Here is a 14,865-nt window from a genome sequence, read left to right on the forward strand (position 1 = left end):
GTTCATGAACACAGGCACCAGTATCGGACCTTGGACAAAGAATATGGCCTTGTTTTTCATCCTAAATGAGTTCAAAATGAAAAATATGTAATGAAATATGACCCCCCTACAAATGATACATATAGACATATGTATCATTTGTAGGGGGGTCATATTTCATTACATATTTTTCATTTTGAACTCATTTAGGATGGAAAACAAGGCCATATTCTTTGTCCAATGTCCGATACTGGTGCCTGTGGTTGCCGCCATATTGAAAGACACAAAGAAACACTGTGCTGCCAGAAGAGAAATACGAATGACAGAGTTGTAGACCTGGCGAATACTTTAAACGTCAGGTATGTAGATTTTCTCTAGTTTTTCCCCTTTATATATAGGTAGTGAAATATTGGCCCCCTTCAAAAGATGTACAGTAGACATACTGTATGTATCTTTTGAAGGGGGCCAATATTTCACTACATATTTTTCGTTTTGGACCAATTTAGGATGAAAACAAGGGTTTTTTTTTTATCAGTCTGGCCATATTTTGTCCCAGGTCCGATACAGGTGCCTGTGTTCATGCACAGGCTCTGCAACATTTTCGTTTTTGTCGTGGAGTGTCCACTTTTTTTCTTTTCATAATATATGTCCGTACTACTTTTACTAGAAATGTTACATGTTATCAGAGTCATATTGTGGTTAGCACAACCAGGGTCTTTCATTTTGAGTGACCCTGGCACAACCGATGTCTCCATTAACGCTCGAAAAACTAACTTTTAAGCTACAGAACTAGGTAGAATAGAATTAACAGTTCTTTCGGAAGGAACAATAAACGTATTTACAGGTTCATCATCAGTCATAATATTACTGGCGAAAAGAGATGTCGTGTCACTGTTGTTGTGGGGCAAAATGACGACATGGCAAAAATCAGCCACCATATGACAATTGCCCTTCTATAGTAGCCGAGCTGGATCAAATATAGATATATCTGGACGGTTAGAAATCTTACATAAGTTGAAGAGAATGCATAGAAAATAGAATAATTTTAGGTTCTGCATTGACTCAAGCTCCGTGTCTGAGGGTCCAGGTTTAATTCATATACCCCAGCCTTGAACCTTGGTGCCATATTTTGACCTAATGTCGAATAGCGGACAATCTTAATTTTTCACATTTTTTTCAACGTGACTAGCTGTGGACCGGATAACATGTGGGAAGCTATCAGCCAATCGAATCGGGGGTTTATATGTAGCTCGCGATTTGATTGGCAGTTGCGTTTTCAACATTCTAAAAATAGATGCGCGCACTCGTCGGTTTTAATAGGATTATTATTGGAGAAGAAGCAAAGGAAAACATACCAATAATTTAGTGAAAATGTCGAATTTTGGATACGCTGGACATGGATTTTCATTGAAGGCACTACTTGAAGACCCAAACTTACAGACAGCACCAACTATAAACAATGGTAAGATGCCAATTTGTTTTTGTATTCAGTTAATGATGTAACATTAAGTATTTGTTTTGACTTGACCTACTTAGCCTAAGTACAGATGCACTACCATTTGGTGTTTGGTTTGACTGTTATTTTTAGCCTAAGTACAGATGTACTACAACTTCCATTTGGTGTTCTGGTTTGACTGATATTTATTTATTGTCAAAACCTTTATACCGCAGACTTCACTCAGAGTAGGGCGACCATAATTTAAATATCTGGCTGGCTTCCTCGTCGATTTAATAGGATTAACTTACTGTCTACTCGCGTCGTTCTGTAAATCTCAAAAAGTTTTTACCTAGCTGTGAGGTTCTTAGAATTTACTTTTTTTTATTTAGGGTGCTGGATTATTTGCTAAGTACAGTTTTAAAGTACTGCAGGCCCGATCCCGTACTTTAAGGCAGTGGTCAGTTCCCTAGACAGCGAACTTATTCGTCCGGAACCGGTTCTCTAGCCAAAGTACCGTGCATAGGCTAGGGAACCGGAATTTTATTTCTATGCATAAAACGGGCGGAATTCACTTTGTTTCTTTTGGTACAGTAAGTATCATGTGCATGTTCTTATGAATCTTGAGACGTTTCGACCCCGAGGCATTATTCAACGAGTATTATAAATTGAATGTGGAAAGTCACAAATGTAATATTCTTCTTATCACATGTTAGCCTTTCCTGTTGAAACATCAAATATTCTACTTTCTTTTGCCATATAAACAAGTCAATTTGACCTACGTCTCCTATACTGTTAACAACGTCAACGCTTTATTACACTAGTGTATTATCATTTTTATTTAAAGGTGGATAATCAGATTTTGGCCATGTAACGGATTTGTTCGAAACTTTAGCATCTGATCATTTACACTCATTTATGACTTAACACTTAATACAAATTAGATTTTCACTGGAGGTATTTTTAAAATTTCATTTTCCTATCCTAGTTGCCCAACCAAGGTAGAGTTATTTTATCATAAGTATAAATTTGATAAACATACTTTGCCTAAGGAAATGTATAAATATTAGACATATTGTAATATATTTGTAAAATATTTGCATTAAAAATTATGTATTTAGATGGAATTCATTAGAAACGCAAGTTTGAAAAATTATTCTAACACGATCCGCAGCAGCTGCTATATAAACATATAGCGAATTCGCCTATACATGAATGTATGATAAAATATAGCTCTTCCATTCCGCCCTACGATTGTAACATGACTGTGAGATTCTACTCTGCTTCCATTATATACAGTATAATACCGACTAAATATTCGATTTTTCAGTGCTAGTAGTAATAAAAAGTACATCAAATTTTCTGAAACAAACAATTTCTAACTGATGAATTTATTTGTTGATATTTTTACCGTAAGAAAATGTTTCAGCCCGGTAAGTTTCAACTTCAACACCAGTGCATCTATGTCTGGTCGTGTGTGTAGTGTACAATTCCTGCGTTGTAGCTAGGCACCACAAATGTCAACTAGATTCTACTTTGACAGTAAATAAATCATAATTCATGTTCCAATCTTCCAGACTCAAGTGTTTACGTGTTTATATGCCGCCGCAATGTCCTAGCGTGTATGTTTCAGTGCCATCATGTAGGTGACGTGTACTATTTTTAGAAACTGCATATATAAACTCTGCATTAAGTATTTATCTCTGATTTCTATATCCGACCTTAGATGTTATTAAAAATAACATTTTCACGGCAATAACTACTTAATAATTTAATTAAAATTTATTGAATATCGGAAAATTCCGTTTGATGTAACGCTTTCCATTCGTGGGGAGGTTTTTATAATAGCATATGGCCAACCGAATGACATATGGCGCTAAAATGTAGTGCTGTAAAATGCGAAGAATTTGCGTGGTTAGAATCGAAATAATAAATATGTTCCAATAATTTTATCAGTTGATAAAATATGGGCAGTCGTTCGGACGCGAATATTAAATCACTCGTGCTACGCACTCGTGATTTAATTATTACGCATCCGAACTCCTGCCCATATTTTATTAACTGATAAAATATAGGCACATATTTATTATTTCTTAATTATTACCTCCCTTTGCCTATCTTGGTTGCACAACCAAGATAGATTGGAAATAAATGAATTCAGAAGCTACACACAGCTTTTAAACTTGCATTTTGGTTCAGATTGTTCAATAGTTGATATGTCTATCAAATGCAAATGTAAAATTAGACATTGTATTGAAATAAAAAGAAATACCCAGCTTTTTATATACTTTCATATTAAAGGGGAGTAATTACAAAATTTTATAAAAATAATAAAATATACATTTCAAATAGGAATCTAACTCTATGTAATCGGTCTTTTTGTTCCTTAAATAATTCTCTACCAGAATATACAAAAAGTAAAAAATGTCATTAAATGTTGTTTAAATGTGATTGACCACCTTTAATGGCTTTATTACACTCCCGCGGCATCAAACGTGATAAATGAATATAAAAATGCTTACTGCATTTATATTGCCAAAGCACAATTAATATCCTTTGAATATATGCGGCGTAACAAACACGTGCCTCTGATTTGTCCTGATTGGATTATCACACCTATTGATTATATCAATTAATCAGTATATTTGTAGCTAGCACACACAAGTGACGTGTGACAGTTAAATATTATAAGCTTTTATTTAATTTAAAAGCTAACAAAAATTTGGTGATAGTGGTTCATCCATGAGTGCGCAAATTTCCTGTGCACTCAACAAATTTTCAACCGCGTATAAAAACGTTTTGCGCATTTTATTTTCCTTTTGTACATTTTTGTACATTAATTATTTATTTGAGATATGATTGAATTCTGTCATAAACCCTAAAAATAAAATTTATTAAGGTTTCGAAGTAGGCCTTGAGAAACAAAAATCAAACAACACCAAATCATAGAAAGAAAGAGTTGTTTGACATGAAAACTGAACAGCATGTAAAACATGTATATTACTTTATGAAACAAGTGTCAGTATACTGATATAAACTTTGAATTCCAGAAAATGACTGCCTATAGGGGCCCCACTTCCGGACAGTCAAACGCCTTTAAAAACTCATGCACCATTTTCAAAGAACTGTTACACATGTTCGTTTTGATGTATTTGCAATAGCGTGCGAGTGTTGAAATTTCACATAACAAGGTGGAACATAGTTTTCAGCAATTGTTTATCTTTATTTCTTTACAAATGGAATTCATTTTCAAAGGGAGGCAACTTTTTCTCGACGAATACTTAAAATAATAGGAAAAAGTTGTCTCCCTTTGAAAATGAATGCCATTTGTACTTAAAATAATCGGAAAAAGTTGGGACCGTTGGGAGGGGGAGGGGGTGTGACCAAGGCAAGGTGGTGACCATGTGTGGGTACACAACTTCACATGTTTATAAAAAATATTCATGGAAAAGAATGAAAGAAGTTTAATGAAATTCTACCATTTGGTGGGTTCATTATGTGCAAATCTGTGGATGTTTAAAACAAAGGGCAAAACTCTAAGGGAAATTGAATCCAAAAAAAAATAAAAAAATTGACAGGCATCATCGCAGTATGCTGGTTCTTGTTTATTTTCAAGTTTTATGAAATTCTTCCTGATGGTTACTGAGAAATGGCTGCAGACGGACATTTTTGGGCATTTTTTATTAAATCAAGGGCAATAACTCTAAGGGAAATTTACCAATCAAAAAAAACTTGACGGGCGTCATCGCAGTATGTTGGTTCATCTGACGGACGGACAACACCATTTCAATACCCCCGATAAAAAGTTAGAAGGTCAAGAATGCATTTCTCTGTTATTTCAGATAGAAAAGTTCTATCTACATGATCATATTCCTCTCGCAGAAGCTGACAGATTAACAATATTTTATTGTATTAATTACTTTATGTTAATGTGAAGGTAGTTCTGCAGGTTTGATAAACTGGAAGTAATGGAAGTAAAGGTCATATAACTTTTTGCATGTCCACTCTGTAACTCTTCAACTCCTTGAAGGATTTTAAAGAAACTTGGCACAAATGTTCACCACATTCAGACAACATGTAGAGCGCATGTTTGTGATGGCTTGCTTCAAGGTCAAGGTCACACTTAGGGGGTCAAAGGTCGTACCTTCGGGTTTATATTGCTCCAAATTGCGTCGCTCTTGTTTCACCATATTATATGCCATGTCTTTTTTTTGACTGTGAGAGGTTTCATTAAAATCTACATTGTAGAACAATTCCTGTATATATTCGTGAAAATGTTATGAAAATTGTGATTTTCCCATAGACAATTATAGTATGAAAACTAAAAAATACGTGAGGTCCAAATTTTTGAAATTGGTGTAGCAAAAAATCCAGCACACAACCCTATATTTTTTGCTGATTTTTCTAAGTACGTATGTTCTGAAGTTTTGAAAAATCAGGGTTTAATAAAGTTCTACATTGTGGATAAAATTTTGATCTGAACATGCAGAATTAGCTTAAATACAACAAGAGAGGTCAAGGGATGAACAAAACATATGCTTTGTTCCATTTAGCTACTCTTACATCTCAATAAACAGACAAGACAAAAATCTGAATTGGACTACATGTAATTTGTGTCAGAGAAAAATACATTTCCAACACTTTACTAGACTTACAAAGGCTGTTGAGATTAAGTATTATTCTGTAATAAAACATACTTCTTTCTTCATAATGACACTGATAATTTCTAAGAAAACCATTTCTCCCTAGGCTCTGATCAGTCTCAGTTAGAGTCAGAGGTAAGAGACATTGTAATTTTTTTTTTTCAGAAAGTGCTAATTTTTCTAGGTGATGTAATGGCAGAGATATTTATGTTAAAGGACTCCAACACCTGATGCCAGTCTAACACTTGACTTGTGATATTTAAAAGAGATTTATTCATATTTTGTTAAAAATTTGTTGGTGATATATCATTTAATTAGACCAAAACTTGCCTTAATAATATCACCTATAAAAGTAGTTTTAAGAATGTTTTGAAGAAACTGAAATTAGTTGCCATGTTTCCGGCTTTATGCTTTCATAATGCTGAAAATTTCACCAGTTGATAATTGCCACAAACCTTTTGGTCAGATTTATTATTAATTAGTATTGCTTTATTTCCTTTTTTAGCTCACCTGTCACAAAGTGACAAGGTGAGCTTTTGTGATCGCGCAGTGTTCGTCGTCTGTCCGTGCGTGCGTCCGTAAACTTTTGCTTGTGACCACTCTAGAGGTCACATTTTTCATTGGATCTTTATGAAAGTTGGTCAGAATGTTCATCTTGATGATATCAAGGTCAAGTTCGAAACTGGGTCACGTGCCTTCAAAAACTAGGTCAGTAGGTCTAAAAATAGAAAAACCTTGTGACCTCTCTAGAGGCCATATATTTCACAAGATCTTCATGAAAGTTGGTCAGAACATTCACCTTGATGATATCTAGGTCAAGTTCGAAACTGGGTCACGTGCCGTCAAAAACTAGGTCAATAGGTCAAATAATAGAAAAACCTTGTGACCTCTCTAAAGGCCATATTTTTCATGGAATCTGTATGAAATTGGGTGTGAATGTTCATCTTGATGATGTCTAGGTCAGGTTCGAAACTGGGTCACATGCGGTCAAAAGCTAGGTCAGTAGGTCTAAAATAGAAAAACCTTGTGACCTCTCTAAAGGCCATATTTATCATGGGATCTGTATGAAAGTTGGTCTGAATGTTCATCTTGATGATATCTAGGTCAAGTTCGAAAGTGGATCATGTGCCATCAAAAACTAGGTCAGTAGGTCAAATAATAGAAAAACCTTGTGACCTCTCTAAAGGCCATATTTTTCATGGGATCTGTATGAAAGTTGGTCTGAATGTTCATCTTGATAATATCTAGGTCAAGTTTGAAACTGGGTCAACTGCGATCAAAAACTAGGTCAGTAGGTCTTAAATTATCAAAATCTTTTGACCTCTCTAGAGGCCATATTTTTCAATGGATCTTCATGCAAATTGATCTGACTGTTCACCTTGATGATATCTAGGTCAGTTTCGAAACTGGGTCACGTGCGGTCAAAAACGAGGCCAGTAGATATAAAAATAGAAAAACCTTGTGACCTCTCTAGAGGCCATATTTTTCATGAGATCTTCATGAAAATTAGTGAGAATGTTCACCTTGATGATATCTAGGTAAAGTTCAAAACAGGGTCACGTACCTTCGAAAACTAGGTTAATAGGTCAAATAATAGAAAAACCTTGTGACCTCTGTAGAGACCATATTTTTCAATGGATCTTCATGAAAATTGGTCAGAATTTTTATCTTGATTATATCTAGGACAAGTTCAAAAACTAGGTCACTATGTCAAATAATGACGTCATACTCAAAACTGGGTCATGTGGGAAGAGGTGAGCGATTCAGGACCATCATGGTCCTCTTGTTGTATGCTGGCTTATGTTATACGGTTTTCCCCTAGGAGTTGGAAATGTCAAGAAACAAGGCAAGACTGGAAGTTATATGCCCATTGGCAATCAAAATGCAAGTTCTGCATTCCTGGGCTCCAACTTGTGGGATAAGCCAGGAGGAGATGATGGGTCAGCATTTGACCTTGAGTACATGGACTTGGATGAGTTTTTGTCCGAGAATGGGATTCCAGTAAATCTTGAAGAGAATGACGAGGCGGAGGTATGTAGTGTCTGTTGATTCAACAAGTATTTTGTCAGTACTTTGATTTTACGATCCTTAAACTGGAGAACCATTTGATCTAGAACTTTCAATCTTCATTGTGTGGTAGGGCTTACAAAGTAGATGACCCCTATTATTTTTGAGGTTACTCGATCAAAGGTCAAGTTCACAGGGGCCTGAACATGGAAAACCGTTTCTGATCAATTACTTTAGAACCACTTGGCATAGAATATTGAAACTTCATAGGATGATTTGACATGCAGATTAGATTATGGTAATCATTACCCCTACTGATATGTGGTCACTCAATTAAAGGTCAAGGTCATAGGGGCCAGAACATGGAAAACTGTTTGAGAATCACTAGGCCCAGAATGTTAAAACTTCTTGGGATGATTGATTGGACATGTGAGTAGCCAACAATCAGTGTCTCTTGGACTTTTGCTCCTCTCCCCTATTGACCTCTCCCCTATTGACTTCTTGCCTATTACTACTATGCATTGGGGGAGAAATGCGCTTTTCTACAAAAGCATCTTCTAGTTGTAATATATACCGTAGGCACTGGAACTAGAAAAACAAACTTCAAGAAATGATTATTTATTTTAGATATATGTGTAGCTAACTGCATCAAAGTATACAGTCTGAAAAAAATATTTGAAATATCTTTTTCTAAAAAAGAATTACCATATTCAAGCTGAAAAAAAATCTGCTAAAACTTTATTGTAGGGTACAAAGTATCCCATGCAAACCATGCACTTTTTACCTCTAGGCAGGAAAAGATCATGCATAATTACTGTAACGGTCAGCACTTTGTATTGAAAATTATGTAAAGATCAAATCATTTAATGCCCCAGGGAAAGTAAGACATTTTTTGTGGTGAAATTTGTCAACAAACAGACGATTTTTTAAAAAAAAGTTAAAACCTAGAAAATGTCACAAGGTAAAATATATTGAGAAAGCTATTGCTGGAAAGAGAACAATCTCTGCTACCAATATATATGCATCAAAGTATGTGAAAAATATCTAGAAATATGAGAAAATTAAAGAAAACATTTTCAGGACTGTTAGATGCATGACTGTGTTATCCTTTATAGCAGGTAACATAGATAGCTTACTTTTCCATTTCATTGATATAACATGGACATGATTATGATTGACAAACGGTGTTCTCTCAATAATTTCACTCTATAAACAGATTGTTTCCCTTGTGTAAAGAAGGCTTAGGGTAAGTCTCTATTATATAGAGAGAAAATTTACAACTCTCCACCTATACATGTATCATACTGAAATTTGGTTTCAGACAATAAGCTTGCTGGCAAGCGCTCTCGCCAAGACGCCCCCACAGTCGCCACAGCATGAATCAACTCCACTCTGCATCACGCCAGAAAGCCCAGTCCGAGATATATGCATCACAGAGAAAGTTAAGGAAACATCGAGCCTGGGTGGTTATTTGCCGGATAGTCCGGTCAACAGACAGTCCATGTCACCACTCTCATTGAGTCCAGTAGCCTCCCCGAGAGGAAAGGAGCCACAGTCTGCTATTGAAAGATGTAAGTCTGTAGTATATAATCAGCTCTGAGAAAACGAGCATACTTTACAAAACTAAGTAGTTAAGGTAGCAGATTTGAAATCTCTAGCCTCTCACCATTTTTTGCAGGTTTGAAGAATTCTTCATTGTTAGGAAGTTGCCAGTCTTTCATGCTAATTTGCAGAATGCTAGAGCCAAGAGGGGCTTCTTTGGTCTACCTCCACTGTCAAAGATGGAAAGTTGCCTGATTTGACCTTGTGTTAGCATTTATATGAAAAGACATCACAGTATAAAAACAACAACAGCTTGCAGCATGTATGAAGTCTTAAACACCATAAATAATAATAATTCAAAGAGATACATTTTGTATTTATGCCCCCCCCCCGTTAAAAGGTCAAGGTCGCAGGGGCCTGAATATGGAAAACCATTTCCAATCTGTAACTTGAGAACCAGTTGACCCAGAATGTTGAAACTTCATAGGATAATTGGACATGCAGAGTAGATGACCCCTATTGATTTTGGGGGTCACTCTTTAAAGGTCAAGGTCACGGGCCAGAATATGGAAATCCATTTCCAACCAATAACTTGAGAACCATTTGACCTAGAACCTTCAAACTGCATAGGGTGATAGGACTTATAGACTAGATGACCCTTTTGTTTTTGGGGGTCACTCCATCAGTAGTCAAGGTCAAAGGGGCCTGAACATGGAAAACCATTTCCAATCAATAACTTGAGAACCACTTGACCCAGAATGTTGAAACTTCATAGGTTGATTTGTCATGCAGAGTAGATGACCCCCTCTTGATTTTGGGGTCACTCAATTAAAGGTCAAGGTCACAGGGGCTGATAGGACTTACAGAGTAGATGACCCTTATTGTTTTTTGCGTCACTTGAGCAAAGGTCAAGGTCACAGAGGCATGAACATGGAAAACCCTTTCAATAACTTGAGAACCACTTGACCCAGAATATTGAAACTTCATAGGATGATTGGACATGCAGAGTAGATGGCTCCTTTTGATTTTGGGGTCACTCGATATCAAGGTCACAGGGGCCAGAACATGGAAAACCATTTTTAATCCATAACTATAGAACCACTAGGCCCAGAATGTTGAAACTTCGTGGGATGAGTGGACATGCTGTGTAGATTATACCTATTGCAGCCAACCATCAGTGCCAACAAAGTTTAAGTATTTTCTGAATTTTGGACATCCGAGCTACTTGCAACAGCTCAATGTGGCTAAAGTGGCTTGAATTTGTTTCTTGTGGTTCTAACAATGGAGGCTCTGTCCTGTATGTAAAATTCATGAATAAATGTTTCTTTTGCCCTAGAAGTTGACGGCTAGATCTGGAGGTATGCCCCAATAAACAACAAAAATACAAACCCCACCTAAGAAACAGTGTGAACAGAGTAAATCAATCAGTCATGTGACTTGCATAGAACATTATGTACATATGCAGGAAAAAGAATGAATAATGCTTGTTAGGAAGGGGAATATTTTGTTAATGATTTCATAAAAAATTCAAGGGAAATGCAGGAAAGAAATTTTAAGTCTGGTTATGATACTTTGAATTTAAAACCTCTCATTCACAGCTGAATTGAAAGTTACATGTACAAACTTTATACGTAGAAAGTAATGACAAAAGAAGTTAAAGTTTACTATCAGTATTTATAAAAATACTTTTATAATTTTGAGGAGTCTTGAATCCGTTTTAAAGATAGAAATTAAAAATGGGTGTATTTAAGTGAAAGTAGACAAAATGTCTGTTAAACCAGAACATGACCAACCTTACTGCAGGGAAATTTGAAACCATATGATTTGACATTTAGAAGTTGTGAAGTATGTCAGAATCACCATGGAGACTAGATATGAAGATTCAGAACTTAATACTACACAAGGAAAGACATTTTGATATTTATAAAACAAAAACACATCACATTCAACAATAGTCTTGTGCTAGAAATGACCAGTATTTTGTATTTCGGCAGTAGTTATGACAAAGTGTTTGGGTCATTTTGAAAGTTATACAAAACATTTTCTGCATGCATGTCCTCAAAGGAAACCTTCCATTATTCAGCTGTCTTGGTATACAACCTCTGGCCTTCCATAAGCTCTGGCAGTAGGGGCTTTGGTATACAACCTCTGGTCTTCCATAAGCTATGACAGTAGGGGCTTTGGTATACAATCTCTACCTTTACCTTTATCTCTGGTCTTCCGTAAGCTCTGGCAGGGGCTTAGGTATACAACCCGTGGTCTTCCATAAGCTCTGGCAGGGTCTTTGGTATACAACCTCTGGCCTTCCATTTTATAAGCTTGGACAGGTGCTTTGATGTACAGCTTCTGGCCTTCCATAAGCTCAGACAGGTGCTTTGGACTACATTTGGCCTTCCATAAGCTCTGGCAGGGTCTTTGGTATACAACCTCTGGCCTTCCATAAGCTCAGGCAGGTGCTTTGGACTACAACATTTGGCCTTCAATAAGCTTGGACAGGTGTTTTGGTGTACAACGTCTGGCCTTCCATAAGCTTGGACAGGTGCTTTGGTGTGCAACCTCTGGCCTTCCATAAGCTTGGACAGGTGCTTTGGTGTACAACCTCTGGCCTTCCATAAGCTTGGACAGGTGCTTTGGTGTACAACCTCTGGCCTTCCATAAGCTTGGACAGGTGCTTTGGTGTACAACCTCTGGCCTTCCATATGCTTGGACAGGTGCTTTGGTGTACAACCTCTGGTCTTCCATAAACTTGGACAGGTGCTTTGGTGTACAACCTCTGGCCTTCCATAAGCTTGGACATGTGCTTTGGAATACATCATTTGACCTTCCATAAGCTTGGACAGGTGCTTTGGTATACACTTATATCACCTGGATAAGTTTCTCCACTTGAGCGAGTTTTTGTTTTTCTGTTATTACAGATGATTACATATTCTCAGGTTTCAATTTGTGGCACTTCCCTAGCTGTCTTTGAAATCTAGTATTTCAGTGTAAATCAATAGTAATATTTCTGACAAAGGCCAAGGTTTTACCTTGAGAAGAAGACTGAAAATAGATTTATAAGTCAAGGTAACCAAGCACTTGCTAATAAGTCCATCTGATTGGTAATTTGCGCTATATTGATGGTACAGAAATAGAATAATTACCACATGAAAATGAACATGTGCGGCGACTTAGATATACTAGGCCATATTTGTCAATGTGTAATAAGCTTTGAGACACTAAAATTACTTTTTCCCATATATATGTCAATCTCGTATGTTTTTAATAAAACTTAGAATGAGTATAGCATATACTACCAAGGCTTGAGCTAGGGGGCGACTTAAGGGAAATAGTCGCGTTGGAGCTCCCCACTTCATTCTATCTAAAATCAAAGCAAAATTCAAGTTGCTTGATTTTTATACCCCCACAAACGAAGTTTGGGGGATATATAGGAGTGAGCTTGTCGGTTGGTCCGTCCGTTGGTTTGACAGATTTGAATAATTTTTGGTACACGTGTAATATCATAAAATACAGGTCAAGTTTGACTTTGTTGTCAGTAGGTCAAAGGTCAAGGTCACAATGACCCGGAACAGTTAAACAGTTTTCGAATGATAACTTGAGAATGCTTGGGCCTAGGATAATAAATTTTGATACGCCGGTGTAGCATCATAAAATACAGGTCAAGTTTGACTTTGAGGTCAGTAGGTCAAAGGTCAAGGTCACAATGACCCGGAACAGTTAAACCATTTCTGGATGATAACTTGAGATCATGAAAGTTGATAGGAAGGTTGGTCATGACCAACAGATGACCCCTATTGATTTTGAGGTTCGACTTTGACATTGGCTTACTTTTGTGACAAGGCTGTATAGTGGGGGTATAATTCGTCACTCCTGTGACAGTTCTAGTTTTATAGGCTCCCCCCTAAGTACGCGTTATCGATCTATTGAAACCTGATGGCATTATTCTTCAGATACATGTGAAATTTTCTCAAGAAGTGTGAAGGCAATTATATATATCTTTGACACTTCATTTTGAAAAAATGATTATTCAATGATAAACTAAGCAGTAGTGGTTTTAATGAAATAAAAGCTTTTTTCACAAAATAAGCAGTTATCGCATATGGGTTTCCTAGTTTAAAAAGGCCAGGACCCCTTCCAAATTTTCTGATGAAAAGGGCTGGTTCCTTAGATCTAATAATTATGGTGAGGTAATTAGTGAAGCCATTGCTGCAATTTTTTTTTAGCTGAATGTTTTATTGAATTTGTTTTGGCAGATCTCATGGATGACAATTTTGGTGTGAAACTACCACCAAAAGTTACAGTAGTGACATTGGATGAGGCCATTGGTGGCAAACGATCCTTGAGCCCTGTCAAACGCAAGTCTTCTTGTCTTGCCTACGAGGATACTCAGATGGCTTCAATCCCAGGTAATTGTTTACCCTTAGAAATACACATTAGGTCATCCTTAAAAATGTTTGTTTGCTCCTGTGGCCGAGAAATTAAGAGGTTGAATACTAAAGTAACTTGGTGATTTTTTTTTCAGCTCACCTGAACCACAGGTTCAGGATGAGCTATAAGTGTTAACAGATGGTCTGGTGTTGGTTGTGCTGTATCGGTTGTCAACAATTTACTTACTCTTCTCCCCAAAAGCTACTGGTCAGAATTATGGTCTAGCATCGAGCCTGGCAAATTTGTTCAAATGGGGGCATTTGAACCCTTTGCGGGACCACTAGAGCTAAAGCTAGAAAACTATTTGAATAACCTTTCATGAACCACGTGATGGATCTTTTTCAAACTTGGTCTGTAGCATCATTGTATGTTCCTCTCTCAAATTTATTCAAATGGGAGCATTTGGGCCCTTTTTAGCTCATCTGATTTTTTGAAAAAAAATGATGAGTTGTTGTCATCACAGAGCGGTTGTCGGCGTCGGCGTCTGCGTCGGCGTTGCCTGGTTAAGTTTTATGTTTAGGTCAGCTTTTCTCCTAAACTATCAAAGCTATTGCTTTGAAACTTGGAATACTTGTTCACCATCATAAGCTGACCCTGTATAGCAAGAAACATAACTCCATCTTGCTTTTTGCAAGATTTATGGCCCCTTTTGTACTTAGAAAATATCAGATTTCTTGGTTAAGTTTTATGTTTAGGTCAACTTTTCTCCTAAACTATCAAAGCTTTTGCTTTGAAACTTGGAATACTTGTTCACCATCATAAGCAGACCTGTACATCAAGAACATAACTCCATCTGCTTTTGCAAGAATTATTGCCCTTTTGACTTAGAAATCA

At 36.7% G+C, this 14,865-nt stretch overlaps 1 protein-coding gene across 2 annotated transcripts in view; it reads left to right on the forward strand.

The window, feature by feature from the left end:
- The first annotated feature begins 1,283 nt into the window (after positions 1-1,283).
- Positions 1,284-14,865, forward strand: part of LOC123558558 (hepatic leukemia factor-like) — a 37,880-nt gene continuing 24,298 nt past the window's right edge. For both annotated transcript variants that reach the window (XM_053544041.1, XM_053544042.1), the window contains exons 1-4: positions 1,284-1,441; positions 7,880-8,088; positions 9,386-9,635; positions 13,857-14,009. In XM_053544041.1, the coding sequence (XP_053400016.1) occupies positions 1,351-1,441; positions 7,880-8,088; positions 9,386-9,635; positions 13,857-14,009 (703 nt within the window). In that variant the 5' untranslated portion in view covers positions 1,284-1,350. The remainder of the gene's footprint in view (positions 1,442-7,879; positions 8,089-9,385; positions 9,636-13,856; positions 14,010-14,865) is intronic.

This window comes from Mercenaria mercenaria, chromosome 5 (genome assembly GCF_021730395.1).
Source record: "Mercenaria mercenaria strain notata chromosome 5, MADL_Memer_1, whole genome shotgun sequence".
Lineage (NCBI taxonomy): Eukaryota > Metazoa > Mollusca > Bivalvia > Venerida > Veneridae > Mercenaria > Mercenaria mercenaria.